General features: G+C 40.4%; 1 protein-coding gene across 2 annotated transcripts in view; it reads right to left on the bottom strand.

The window, feature by feature from the left end:
• Positions 1 to 11628: 11628 nt before the first annotated feature.
• The window catches only part of UBR2 (ubiquitin protein ligase E3 component n-recognin 2), a 55480-nt gene continuing 52220 nt past the window's right edge, over positions 11629 to 14888 (bottom strand). For both annotated transcript variants that reach the window (XM_040058011.1, XM_040058012.1), the window contains exons 45-47: positions 14551 to 14721; positions 13761 to 13862; positions 11629 to 13015 (exon numbers count right to left, since the gene is read on the bottom strand). In XM_040058011.1, coding sequence (XP_039913945.1) covers positions 12874 to 13015; positions 13761 to 13862; positions 14551 to 14721 — 415 coding nt within the window. In that variant the 3' untranslated portion in view covers positions 11629 to 12873. The remainder of the gene's footprint in view (positions 13016 to 13760; positions 13863 to 14550; positions 14722 to 14888) is intronic.

The raw sequence follows: 14888 nt of genomic DNA, 5'->3' as shown, positions 1-14888 counted from the left end.
TATCAGCCACCAGAATACATATTGCTGCGCATGTTCGCTTTTGTACATGGGAGCACACAACATAGTGCACCTTGGGATAAAACACTTTTCCACAATGTGAGTACACCATATCCATATCCATATCCATATCCTTTGGGGAATGTGACCCCAACTAGGACTTGCAATATTCACACCTTCCCTTATTAGAGACAGTTAGCTTAAGAAAAAAAAAAAAAAAAAAAAAAAAACCAAAAAAAAACCAACCAAACAAAAAAAATTGCTGTCATCACATGGCAATCCATTCCATCTTATTTGGAAATTAAAAGTGGAATTTGAAAAGTTTATTTTTTTTTTGCTCAAGTTATTTCATCAGCATACTTTCTGTACTTCAGCTTTTGAGGGCAAACAGATTGGGTTTCTGGAGAGTAACATGATAGGATTCAAAGAAAGAAGGATTTCCAGAATTGTATATAACTTAGCATACAGGTATTTTGACAAACCTCTCATATGTGATTTTTGTTAATGTGCTAAGCAAAGGTATTTTCTGCTGTATTCTTAAGATGTACATAGAACAAAATGCAAACTTATGGTGAGAATTTATGTACTAAGCAAAAATTGTTATTTAATGAAGCAGCCAAGCATCATAAAAACAACATTCAGGTAAGATTTGGGGGGTTTGTTTCTCAGGGTCTTTTTGCAGGCCGTATATCTTGAATGCATGTGTTGTAGACTTATGCTTCACCTCGTATTTAAATTCTTCGCAGAAGCTTAGAAGATTCATCTTTTAGTGGGTGGCACTGAGCATGTGCCAGTTATGGTTACTCTGGACATTTTACAGAGTGTGTCATCTCATAACTTGCTCCAGAATATTCAAGCCCAACTATTTTTAAGGCAAGAAAAAAGACAACCCCAAATCCAGACAGGCTACTTAGAACTCACACTTTAAATGTTTTCCAATTCATCCACAAGTACGTCAAGCCTCACCCTTTCAGGCCAGGGAAAACTAAGTTTAAATCAATGCCCAATGTGCAAATTTTACTCTATCAGTGAGGGGGGACTCCTCTTTATATCTTTTAATCAAAGGGAAGGCACATTTTGTATATGCTGCATCTCTCCAAACATAATGTCGTAGCTGGAGGATGCTGTTCTCGAGTTGGAATAAAATATGGAAAGAGTTTGCTGTGGTGTGCAGCCTCTAGTAAGGGAACAGAGCATCATCTTGAGTTTTATTTTAAATGCCAGATAATTTCAGCTAAAGGGAAAGAAACCCAAGAGAACAAGCCCCAGCCCCCTGCACCAGTGATTGCAGGCACCTCAGTCCCTCCCTGCAAGCCAGGCACACTTATTTTTACCTTGGCTGTGCAAACCCTCTGCTCCCCAGGGGTGTACCTGGGAGAGGTTTCTCAGTGCATCCCTCCTCCCTGGCTGGTGGCTGGCCCTCAAAGGGAGCGGCGTTTGCAGCTGCGTCACCATTGCACAGCCCACTGGTTTTCATTCTTAATCACCTGTGCACTTGCCCCAGCAGCACTCAGCTCCTCTGGCTTCTGTCCAAAGCCCTTCTAGGATGGACAGACCAGTTCAAGGCAGGACAAGTGGGGATGTGCCCGTACATCAAGATGTAGTTTCCATCTCAGTGCCCAGGCTGTTTTCAGGCCACTTGCACACAAGGTCTGGTTTTGACAGGTGTCTGTGGTGTCCTTTCATTTTCTCAAAGCTGATCAAAGCTTTCAGCTGTAGTTATGATCATTATTTTAGTTCCAATAACGATTTTAAAAGATGTTCTCCCCTTCTGTGCATAAGACTAGGACAAGGGCACTGACAAAAGGCCAACTTGCTACTCACCACAGCCTATCGTCTCTTGCTCTGCTGAGGGACAGAACTGTACGAGCCAGAGCAGCTCCTCCCTGCTCAGTGGGACGTCACTGGGGCCAGCTGCCCCTCTCAGCTGGCCCATTAGAGAAGAACAGGGTTGTGGATGGTACACGATGTGGCCACAGGTACCAGAGAAGAGCTTTTCAGAAGAGTCACATGCGGATAGGAGCTGCATTACGAGGATCACAATCTTTCCTTGGGAGGCTTCAGCGAGCTGTGATCTATATCAGTTATTTGACTAGATTGACTTTTCAAAGAGATCTAGATTTATTGCTGTCCTAGGAATCTGGCTTAGGCCCCTAATTTAGACAGGACTCTCCAATTATTCATGGTCTCTATTTTTATTCAGATTATTGCTAAAGCAGCGTAACAATTTTTCAAACCATTCTTTCAATGCCACACTGGAGAAGCCAGTTCCCAGAGCAATAGTATCAGGCAGATAAAGAGACAGGCTTATGAAGAACATTACTGGAACCAGGGAACAAAGAGTATATGGGCTAATGCTGTCTAAAATAAAACCTCCTGGTTGATGAAGATCTTTGTGACATCTTACGATTACCACCAGATTGTAATACGACTGCTTTGTACAATATTACATGTAATATATCACTCGTCCAATCTTACACATACTTGTGATACTGCAAATGCTGTTCTAGATAAAGATATTTCTGCTGACCGTGAATGTAAATTTAGGTATTAAAATGTTATTGCAAGTAAAGATCTCTTTAAAGAAAATGTTTAAATATATACAATTTAATACAGATTTCTTTAATTTGCATTACTGCTGTTTTTTTCCTTCTGAACTCATTTTTTTGGATCTGTTTTATGTGTTCCTGTATGTGGGAAGGTTTTCCCCACCTCTGCGTAATGCTCTGAGAGAAAGCAAGCCCTCCTCTTTTCATGTGCCCGGCTAAGCATAGGATGTGCAAGCAGACCCCTAAATCACCTGCCTCTTACTAGAAACAGAATTTGCTGTGCTGTTTTAATAGCATCCTCTTGCAGTACATAGGAATTAAAACATCTTCCCAGCCATGACCGTGAATGCTGAACCAGTGAAACCACTAGCATCCTCAGGGTCTTTGACAACCAGCTGGGTTTAAAACCTCTTTTTCTTCTCCTGTTTAAATCTAACTCGCAATGGACATTCAAAAGAACACATTGTTCTTATTTTGAATTTAAGTCTAAAGCTGACAAAGTCAAATCTCCCTGCAGCGATCCGACAACTTCCAGAGCCGTGCCCTGATTTTCAAACTAAATAAACTTCAGAAGGATGTGAACTTAATTCATGCAAACCAGGCCACTTCTTTTTAGGTACCTCCATACGGATTAGCAGCTTAAATCCAAGTACCCAGATCTCAGAGTCAGCCCAAGGCCTTGAAATGTCAACTCTTAAGAAATATCACTTTTAAAAGAATGAAAAATATTTCATTATTTTACTGATGACAGTTTTTTGAAGGGACACAGGACATTGACTAAAGTCCTTTAAGGGAAGAAATATAAACAGCTTCTTTAAAGCTATTAGTTCCTAAGTAGCCTTAATACAATTGATAAGATTAGCCTCCATGCATTACATGAGCTTGAGCATTTGGTAATACCACACAGATACAAGTGTGCAGCTTAGCAAAGAGCATGGGAATGCTAAATCGGGCTCACAGGCACCACGGACCTCCTAGCTGAGGGGCTGGGAAGATTTTCAAGGCTGATATAAAGAAAAAGGGATCCCAGCAAAACACTGATTTACACCCAGCTTGCTTGTTTCATGAAAGAAGCCAACGCTGCTCTTAGCGTAATCAATGGAAAACGGGGACGGATCACAAATGCTTATTAAAAGAAAAAAAAAAAAGAAGAAAGAGCATTATTAGAGATTAGTTAATTAAGAGATAAGGCCAGGAAAATAGAATGGAACCATGTGATAACAGCCCCCTGCGGGGAAGACACAGGCTTAGGCAAATTTATTTCTGGCAACAGCAATGCAACTATCTCAAATCTTAAGTCGTGCCTACGTGGAACATTTTCTGATTTATATCAGACCTGAAGTGTTCAGTGACTGACTGAAACACTGAAGTAGTAAAACACCTCTCTCAAAGCAGCTGCATTGGCTGTTCCCACATCATTTCATAGGTATTTCTGAATGTGGATCGGAAGCACAGTGAGGTGGGAAAGCTGGAGGAAACCCTGGCCTGGAGCTCAGCTTTATAGACTCTCCATCACAGTCTCTGCAGCACCCCGCCCTGGGGAACACCCTTTTTGCAGTTCCTCCCTAACATTTGGGAGGGCTCCACAGAAGGAGGGCTGAGCAGGACTCTCACCTCCCCATCCCATTAGCTCCCCACAAAGCACATGCAAACACCTTCTCTTTCCCGATTGTGTCTAAGAGGATAGTCCATAAACCACGAGGAAGTACATTTCCAGTTTGTTCTCAAAGCTCTCCGGAGCAAAGGGTGGTGCAGGAATCAGGAACCAGTCAAACAGTGAAACAAGGACCAAAGGGCAGGTCTGCAGCCTGGCACCAGGCTGATGCACACCCTCTGCAGTGGGCAAAACAGGGTCAAGCATTGCAAAGCAGAGTGAGGAGACTTGGGCATGCGGAACTTGGAAAGGCACAACTGCAGCTGGAAGGTGATGAAAGGAGGCAAACAAAGCACTAAATCTCAGGCACACAATTCCCCACACTGACTCCCTTGGTAACAGGATGAAAATGTTTAGTTCTTGAAAAAAAAACCCACAGAAGTCACTTTGAAGTCTGTGATGATACAGAATTTAAGAGCAGCACCAAAGAAACGGTGTCCTTCGCAGCTGTGGACACACAGAGCCGTTGCTCCAGTCAGGCAGCAATGTCAGGATACCCGAGCTGGAAGGAGACTCTGGCTGTGTTCATCAGTTCCAGGGCACACACAGTCCCCAAACATAAGGTTTTCCTCTTACAAATCAGCTCCTGCCTTCCCAGCCACCCAAATAACCTCTCCAGAGGGTGGCACACCTCTGCCTTAGACAAACACTTTTCCAAATGCGTGCGAGTGTTCCCATTTATACACTTGTTTTCTCCAGCACAAACAACAGGATAAGGTTAAAAATTACAAAAACACAGAGAGGACATACCAACAAGGACAAGGTGAATTCACAACTTTGTTCGATTGAATTTTTCATTAATTACGTAAATGAATCAAGAGCATAAATAAAATTGATTCTGTAATGTTGCTGTTGGCATATTTTAAGTAGATTCTGTCAGCATTTCTTGTTTCCACCCCAGAATATTAAATGTAATTAGAACTTAAAATTCAAATTTATTCTCAACTTCTCTAAGTTTTGGGGTTTTTTTAAATTATTATTTTAGAGTATTTTAGATTATTTTTGAGATTAGGTAATATTAAAAATGGATCAAATGCATTTCAGGAAGCATTTTATTCAGGGAAAAACTTGCAGTGGTATGTCTAGATTTTAAATAATTCCTACCACACCATATCTGTGACTCCAGTGGGAGAAAACAACTTTCTGTCCCCTCCCTCTTTGCAAGGTGGCACTCAACCAGGAGCGCTGCTGACACAGGTAGACATTCCCAGTGCCACATACCCTCCTCAGATACATCACAGCCAGGTCTCTGTCACTGGTGAAGGCTTACCAGTGGATCCCAAATCTCTGAGAGCAGGACTCAGTCCCATCCTCCTCTCACCACAGCCAGTGCTGCTGCAGCCCTGGAAACCACCTCAGCAGCCATGCCTGGAGCAAGGCATCCCATCCTGAGCACCCACTGTGCTCCAGGGCAATGAAGCAACCACATTGGGTCTTGGGTTTGCTGTCCTTAAGGGATGTGACACCTTTCAGTGCCTGGATAACTGCTCTTCCACATCTGCTCTTCCAGTGACTTGAAATGCTGCCCACACAGAAATGTTTGTCTCACACGTGTTGGCATTGAAGCAGTTACCCCCAGCCTCCCCGCTGAACACTCTGTGCTTCTGCATGCTCCAAGTGACACACATGTTGCTAGCGTAGAGCATTTACTACTCCATAAGAAAAAAAGCAACTCAAAATTCCTTGTTTTCAGCTCCATCCTGTTCAAGCTGATGGAGTAGAGCTTAAAGCCTGCATTACAAAGTAGTACACAGAAAAACAAAAACAAAAAAAACCCCCACAAAGTTCTTTGTTTCCGAGTTCATGCCATGCTTCAACCTTTCAGCTGTTAGAGTACTTTGAATTACCAAAACCTGACCTGGAAGGAATTATTATACACAGATAAGATGCCTGACTAGTTCAACAGCATTAAGTAGATGCTTAGCAATTACTGCAGATTTTTTTTCTTCTTCTAGTATATTTCCTGCTAAATTGCACATTCATGCCAAGACTCTGATACAATCACTACAAGAAAACACAGGCTTCTTGGAGCTGTCTTTATGGGAGCAAACAGCACCTTTCTAATGCAGGCATCTCTAGTTAGAGGACACCAGTGAATTACATCAGTGAACACATTGCTGATCCCCCTCGCCCTCGTTATTTTTACATCATCTTCCCTCCTATTCATTAACACACTTTACCATCCTCCACACTTAAGAGTACTGCAAGTACAGAAATACGTTTCACACGTTGTTCCTCAAATACATGGTTGATTTCAAATCCACTCTTTGGTTTTATCAGTCACTAAAATATTCCGCAGTGGTCTGCACAGACACCATCCCTAACCTGAGCTCAGCTGTCCCACCCTGCCCGGGGCTCTCTACCCAGTCTGGCTCTCCTTCCAGGATCCCACGCAAAGGACAAGCTGGAAAACTTACCACCTCCGAGCTCACGCTGTCTGAAAAGAGACTGTGAAAATATATATTCACAAACTGATGAAAAAGTAACATTTAATCATTGCTGTCATGGAGACGAAGATCAGTACTTGCCATTTCGTAGCTCCTACACCTGGCGCACTGCGAAACTCCTCATACTCTCCCTCTTCTTTTTTCCTCCAAGAGAGAAGTGTTTGACAAATCTCTCCATCAAAGATGCAAGATTTGGGCATCTAATGTTTGCATGCCAGGAGAGGGGGAAAGGTGGCAGAAGAGCAGGGGGAAAAAAAAAAAAAAAAGAGGATGAATATGCAAAAGACTCAAGATAAAAATATGCAAAGCAGTTTTTATCTGTGGAACAGATTTGTAGAAGAAATGTTAAAGCTGCCACAAATGAAGTATGAATAGAAACATACATGTATGAAACAGCAGAAGAAATAACTGAGCAAGCCTTTGAAGAGCAGCATGTATGGATAACAAGGGACGTGACTGACAGCAATAAAGTAGGAAGATGCTGAGAAATGTGTTGTTTCCACCCAGCCCAGGAAGCCTGAGCTCCAAACGGCCGTGGTACAGTCGCCTCCTGAGCAGCAGACCTGTGCTTTGGCAACAAGAGGGAGCGTGTGTGATGTGTGCCTTTCCTCTTCACGTTACTATGTACCAGCCAAAGCACCCAAAACAGGAAAAGACAACAGGCAGCCTTACTTAAGATTTAGGATGAGTAAAGCAGGATACTGAGGCAAAAACACAGCCCCACAGGGCCTACTGAATCCCAAAGAATATAAAAGACATTTCCAAAAGTCATTGCTCCTGTCCTCTGTAGCACCTAGTCCTGGCCAGACTGCTTGGACACATTCACACCGTGGTGTGCATGGGTGGCTACAGTGAACTTCAGTAAGATGAAATCACCGTGCCCTTCTATGGGGTCTCAAGCTGAAGTGAAAGGATGTTTTAGTACTGGGCTTTCATAAATAAATACATCATAAATACTCAGCTACTTCTCAGGGCCAGCTGGCGATAAGAGTCACTGAGCAGCATCAAAACACTCCCGAAATGAGCAGAGGGGGTATAAGGCATGCCCAACACAGGTAATCACAGGGCTCTGCTTTGTAAAAACCTGAACTATTTACTGCAGCTTATATTCCTCTATCAGCCTGTAACATATTTAAATAATACACATTGACTACTCTAAGGTGACCAATAGTATTATCAACAAAACTAGCTCAATGCTGTCGCTTAAAAGTCACACCTGAATTAGCCATTAGAGAGCTGATTCTCCCAGAACGGAACCAGGAATCACTAACTCTCCTGACCCATAGCCTTGGAATAAAATGGATAATGAAATCCCTTCTTCCCCTTACTGGAAAAAGCTGCTTAACTGTCTGAAAAGCACAGCTCTGTGGGACTTTTAGTCAGGCCTCTGAGAGTTTTCCAGTGGATGAATTTCCAGAACCTGGTCTGAGGGAAAGCGCTGACAGATGGAGAGCTTCGGCCAAGGCTGGGATCCCCAAGTTCTTCCCTGTCCCTGACCCAACAGTTCAAACTTCCACAACAGCAGAACCCCCAGACTCCACGGGCACTGTTGGCTGGCAGCAAGGAGAGGCAGGGAGGTTCCAGCTCCCCCTGGCCATGCCTCCAAGCTCCAGAGCTGCCTGTGGTGTGTGCTCTCCCTGCAGTCCCAGCAGCCAAACGGCAACTTTACGTAGTTATCCCAGGCTTACAGTGATGTTCTTCCATCAGTCACTGCCAGCTCTCCAAACCAACACATGACACTCCCACAGGGTAAAGCTCACTCCTAACTTGAAGTTATCAGCAACTGGAGTGAAAGCGTGCTATCCATGCATCCACAAGTCTTCCATTCCAAGTCACTAGCAGATGGACAGCTTTTGTTTCAGCAATACCTATTTACAAAGTCCTTCCTGAGAGATTATTCCCACATTTGCATGAACACAGCCCAAAAAGAAACACCAACTCTACTCTAATTCCTTAACATTCAAACCCGAAGAGGGAAAAAAAAAAACAAACAACAAAAAATCCAAAACCACAAACCAAAAAGGATTCATGGTAAGAGAGACATTTCCCTAAACACAACTTGCCTGTAAGACTTCCCATCGCTGCTAAGCAACCTTTCTGTGTGCCTGTCCCTGAGGAGATGTAGAAGCCATTCCATTCAGCTTGAACCAGCTACCCAGAGAAAGCAGAGTCAAACTGCAACACGTTAGCTGTGCGTGCACAGGGGTGGCTGGCAGGCTCCCTGGCTTGCACCACTCCTTCAGCACCTGGAAGCAGTCCTGCAGAAAGCAAGCCTGGATAATAACTGAATTGAGTGTTGCTCCAATGAAGTCTGATGCTTTTCCACACAGGATCAGGAACTCTGGGACAATCACCGTCCAGAGCTGAGGAACTGAACAGCTAATGGTAGAGAAGGAGATGCCTCCCTATGAAAGTTTCTGTAAGGCCAGTTAAGATATGAAAAGCACCATTCCGTTCCCACTGTGATGCAGGACTGGCTCAACAAAAGCTAAGCTGATTCCAATACAAAAATACTCAGATCCCAAGACCCAGAGAACCCCATAAAGATGAGCCCAGTACCTTTTGCTGTCATCAGAGTTGTCTGTTTTTATACATTTTGCTGCTGTAAAACACTTTCTCTGAACAGCAGATGTCTTACTTTAGCAGAACTTTCAGTATGATTTCTGACATCCTCATAACCAATTTGGGGAGACATAAACTAGGCAGACTGCAAGGTGGACAGAATCTTGGCTGGATTCTCAGGCTCAGAGGGTGGCAATGAACAGTTGGAAGCAAACCAGCTACAAGCTGAATTCCCAAGGGGCTGATAGTCAAGCCCAAACTGTTTAATACTGTCATATTTGATTTCTGTAATCAATACAGCAGAATGGAAATAGAAGGTCACCACTTCCAGCTGGAGGCAATTCCTAGAAAGGAGCAGAAGAGAGCCCAGGGCAGAAGGGAGGCTGATCGAAAACTCAGCTGATCATGACACGATACTACTGTGAAGAGATCTGAGATGGAACTCCCCTTGTACAATTTAATCTTCCAGAAAGGAAAGCAGCTGGGATTTAATGCTGAAGGTGTGTTGAGCATCCAGCTTCTCCTCTACACATTCAGGCCACAGAGGAAATTTTCATGACAGAGCTTCTAAACAAAACACTGTCATTTAACATAAAATAAAGTGCACTTAAAATGAGATGCCAGGCCTCAAGCATGAGAGCTGTGAGGGGTTCACATCGAATAAGAAAGGACAGAAAAGGGTCTTGTGCAGCTGCTCACTCCACATCCACTATCCTAGGCAAAGGAGTGAACTGTGTGTAATGCAGGAACACATTGAACACTTCAAGTCCAGGTTCTTCCCAGTGCTAATAAAGTGGGAAGGTATGTAATTTACTTGCTTAGTGATCAGCATTGAAGACTAGTTCGAGGGACATGGGAGGAAGCTGTAGAGAACCAGAGCAGAGTGAAAATGAAAAGAGTCTTGAGAGTCCACGAGCAATTAGTCTCAGCCAAATTCCCTGTAACATCACATTAAGTGGTTAGAGAGCTGTGGCAGCACTAAGGCATCAGGAGTTTATTATCTTGGTTATAGGCTTTCAGCAGAGTAAAAAATGAGCCTCCTGTGGCAGACTGTGGGGAGTAAAAAGTGTCATGTTCTAGTGTGAACACAGTAAGTAACGTTACTGATGCGAACCTCAACCCTTATCCCTTTATAAAATATAACTTACAATCCTTTAAAAAGATGATTAGACTTTTTTGGTAGAGGTCAAGAAAGGTTTAGCTGACTGAAGCAAGTGACACTAATAATATAATCATCTTACATTTATGGCCAGGGAATTGCAGATGTTGCACATCCAGGTATTTCTGTCAGCTTGTGATTAACAAGGGGCACACTTGAATGAACAAGCTCAGCAAAATTCTAAAAACAACATTTAAAAAGTACTTATTGAATAGTTGACATGAAAAGCTCATACTTGATGCTTTCAGTTTTGTTTTGTATTTTGTTATGATGGCTTAGTATTCGGGAATATTTGTGGGGTTTGTTGTTCAAACACATAATGCATTCTACACTGTACACATAACCCGTAACATTAAAGTTATAGCCAATTTATTACAGATATTATTTCCCTGATACTGAAACAATGTTATATATAAATATTTCTACATTAATATAAACACATGCAAAAGAAATCAGATAATAGAGGTCTTGAGTAAAGAATGACCAAATTGAAAAAAAAAAAAAAAAAAAAAAAAGATAAATTGTGTCATTTGCAAATATTTGTGGTTGCAGTCTCCGACTGATCCCGGAGGCAAAACAAAAAAACCTTTCTTGCTGTCAATATTTCGGTTTGCACAGAGGAATCTATCAGAATCATCAATTATCTTTTTAATATTATGATTACAAGAAAAGAGTTTTTCAATGCAGTTACACATTATTTGAAACTGTGGCACACAGCTTAAAAAGCAAAGGGATAGTAACATCACCAAAAAAGTGGGATTTCTAAGTACCATGCACAGAAAACTGTTGGTATGTCAACCACCTTAAGTAGGGAAGGGCAGAGATAAATCATTAAATGTTATTTTCCCCCGCAACTTCTCCACGTCTCTTTGTAAAAAGTGAAAGCAATATATAAATGATCCAATCTATGACAAGTAATAGAGACAAAAGTAGTCTGTACTGATGTTAAGAAAAGGAAACCCACATTGGCCAAGTTTCTTTATTTGATATTTCACATCTTCACTCAATACTATTACTGAATGTTTGAAAAATTGTCCTGTACACCATGAATATACAAAATTTATCTGAAGCATTAAATCTGTAAAAATAGGAACAATTCAGTCAGACCAAGTGTAACTGAAGACCTGGCAGACAGTGAAGGGAATTGTTTATCTGGGCTGAGACGCAGTCAGAAATTAAGACTTAACTAAAAGAACCACAGACTATTAAGGAAACAGAACGATGTAAATTAAGATTTTACTAATTTGTCAGAACACAGGAGAGGGAAAGGTAATGGAATTTATTTTAAATCAGTAAGCTTAATGTGATTTTTAGAGACACCTTGGAGGTCTAATTACATACAACTAGAAAACTCACTGCCTTCAGGCACCCTCATATCAAGTGCAAATCTGCGCAGTTATAGAATATATTTATAAAATATACTATATGCAAACATCTTTACAGAGCTTTAAATCAAGCCAAAAAGTAAATATACTTGATGAGACAACAGGAAAAAAAAAATCAAAAATCAAAAATGTGGGCAGTGTGACTGTGGCCCTTCAAATCCAGAGGAAACCACTCAGTTTATCTGCAACAAAAAGAAGATGGGATTTGCACCTTAAAAGTTGACTGTTAACAAAAATGAAGAAAATATCTTCTGTGCTTCTGAAAATTAACATAAAATTAGGTTTTGTGACTTTTACATATTATTGTTATCTTAAAATAACTTCTAAAGCACAATATCAATCCTTGAATACCAATAATCAATCAAGTAATTGAAAGGGTTTCCCAGCTAAATTCAAATTAAAAACTACATCATTCTAAGGAGTGCAATGCTCTGGAAAAAGCTTTAAATTAAATTATTTTACTTGTAAAGCTAGTGTTAGGTTTTTTTAGTTAAAAAAAAAAAAAAAGCTGGAAGCAAGAAAGCTGCAAGAGTACAAATGACAAAATCCTTTTTAGATACACCAAGTGAAAGAGTGAATTATCCACTGATGCAGACAGAAACATCCATTTGCTACATTATTTGCTTCCTTACTTCATTCCATTGCATGTACACACAGCGTAAGTATTCAAATGCAGAGTAATAAATAAACCGGCTCAGATTACTAGCAAGGGGCAAAACACAATCTGGAATTGTGCTCTATCTAGTTTCTGTTTCAGCAGTCTTTTTCTCTTCAGTTCATATGAAAAATCACAGACTTCCAAAAAGAGTCATTCTTTTTTTTTTTTTTTTTTTTTTATCGGAAACTTAAGTTCATTTGCCCAGGTTTATAACCCAAGACATTTCTGTGAAGGAAGCACAGTGCAAATTATAGAACTAATAAAACTTGCTTACATAGAAAGAAGTTTACTTGATTAATGTTTACTGGTGTCTTTATGAAATACATTGTAAAACAAAGATTAAATAACAGGACTGAATTTGTTGGGGTTTTTTTCCTTAGACTTTTTTCCTCATCCCTCCTTGGAAAAGCTTACTGAATTACAAAAATCTTTAATAAAGTTCCAGTCTTCAGCAGACAATCATTATAAATGCTGCCAATCAATGCCAACTAGAGTTTGATTTGCTTCTTGTGCATGTCCAATTTCCTCTGTAATACTGTGCTGCTGCCAGAGTTTTTGAATCTTTTTAAATCGCTCTTTGCACAGATGCAAGGGATTCCCACGTCTGAAAAGGAGATAACAGTTATCAGGAATGATAAAACACTGCAACTAAGCACAAACACTCAGGTGTGACATACTAAGTACTAGATAACCCCATAAAATACCACAATATTTAGATAACCCTTTAACAATATCCTGTTATCAGAGCAAATCAACAGGTATTTGCAGTGCTACCTTGTCCGGTGCCCCTTCCTTACAGCTCAACAGTTCCCTCCAGTCTCTGAGAACCACAAATCAAGCCCCCACAACTCCACATGCAGGTTTTTGTCAACCTTTCCAGGCTGAACCAATTCACATTCTCTGGTTTAGGCCAGTTTCAGAAATAGCAAGCATTAACAACATTAAGTTCCTAAATTATCCTTAGTTAAGACAAAGAACTACCACATTAAATAAAATAATATCATAATATTTCCACTTGGTATTAAATTAACACAGGTTATAAAAACAAATGTACAAGATACAAATGAAATTTTCACCCTTAGTTTCTAGTCAACTTGACAGATGCTAGAAAGATTTAACTTTTAGCCGTTTTCAAGGCAACTTTTTTTACCCTGGGGAAGATCATCCATGAAATATTTTTGACCTAAACCCACATTAACCTTAACACATCTGAAGATACTAGATGCAGCAGCTATGTCAAAATATGTTACCTATATAATTAAAAAAGATAACATAAAAAGTTATTTTTCCTACTTATAGATAATTCTATAATTCCTGTCTTTAGAAGACATAGTTTTTTAAATATTTACCTGAGTCCCTGGTCTGTCTCTCCATAGTCATCAAGATAAGGAGGAGGATAAAAGCAGCCCTTTGTTTTCCCAGCTAAAAACAGCACCTGACATTCTCGTACTCTGGAGAGAAACAGAGAGAAGATTTTTAGGTATTGATTTTTAAGTGAATATTTTCTTATACTTTCACAGACATTGCTTTTCCAGTTCTCACCTACTTTCATTCTGTATAATCTACACGTACAGATTTTTAAAGGCACTTTTTTTTAAAACTACATCTCTCAATTCTCTTCCTGCTATAACTCCTCAGTAGCAGTTAAAAGCAATGTCATTTCATGTCTTATTATCTGCAGTCTGTGTAAAATATTCAACAGAACCACAAGAAAATAAAACCATTTTGCTTCTCTCTAATCTTTGCCAAAGTAAAAATAGACATTATCTAACACTTACTTCCCTCTATGCAGGAAGACACTAAAATGAATTTTTATGTTTTCACCAGCAACAGAAGCAACAAAATCAAAGTATTAACCTTCATCAATTTGTAATACTTGAGTAGAAATAAATGCACAGGCAAAACAAATTCCCTTGAAAATGAAATTTGAACTTTCTTTGAAATTTTATCTTCAGAGAAGCAACCTCTGAACCTTACACTAAAGCACAGGAAGACGAATATGCTTTTGTTTTTAGGCAACCCTGTTCTTAACAAAAGACTGCCCTTACAAACCATGCCTGCAATCACATATATAAAGCTATTAATTTAATGACTATACACACCATCTAACCCAGCAGTGAGAGGTGTTCAGCTCCTCACCTAAGGAATATGCCCACTCCAGAACCACAGGTGTATGTATGTGCAGTACAGGCTCCAACATCTTCCCCTTCAAGTTCAGTCTGACAGCAGTAACTCTGAGAACACAGCATGGTCCCACACACAAGGCACAATGTTGGGGCTCTGCTTTTGTCACCACCTGATTTCGGACACCTTTTGTTAAAAAAAAACAAAACAAAACAAAACCCCAATGTATGTGTAAACTCTAGATAATAAAAAGATTCAGAAGTACTTTTGTATATTTATACAGTTAACAGCTGAAATTTCTATTTCACTGTTTCGCTGAAATACAGGGCAGTTTGGCTGATAAATGCTACGTG

This window comes from Hirundo rustica, chromosome 3, assembly GCF_015227805.2.
Source record: "Hirundo rustica isolate bHirRus1 chromosome 3, bHirRus1.pri.v3, whole genome shotgun sequence".
Lineage (NCBI taxonomy): Eukaryota > Metazoa > Chordata > Aves > Passeriformes > Hirundinidae > Hirundo > Hirundo rustica.
The sequence above is the reverse complement of the archived record's forward strand: the minus strand, read 5'-3'. Positions and strand labels throughout refer to the sequence as shown.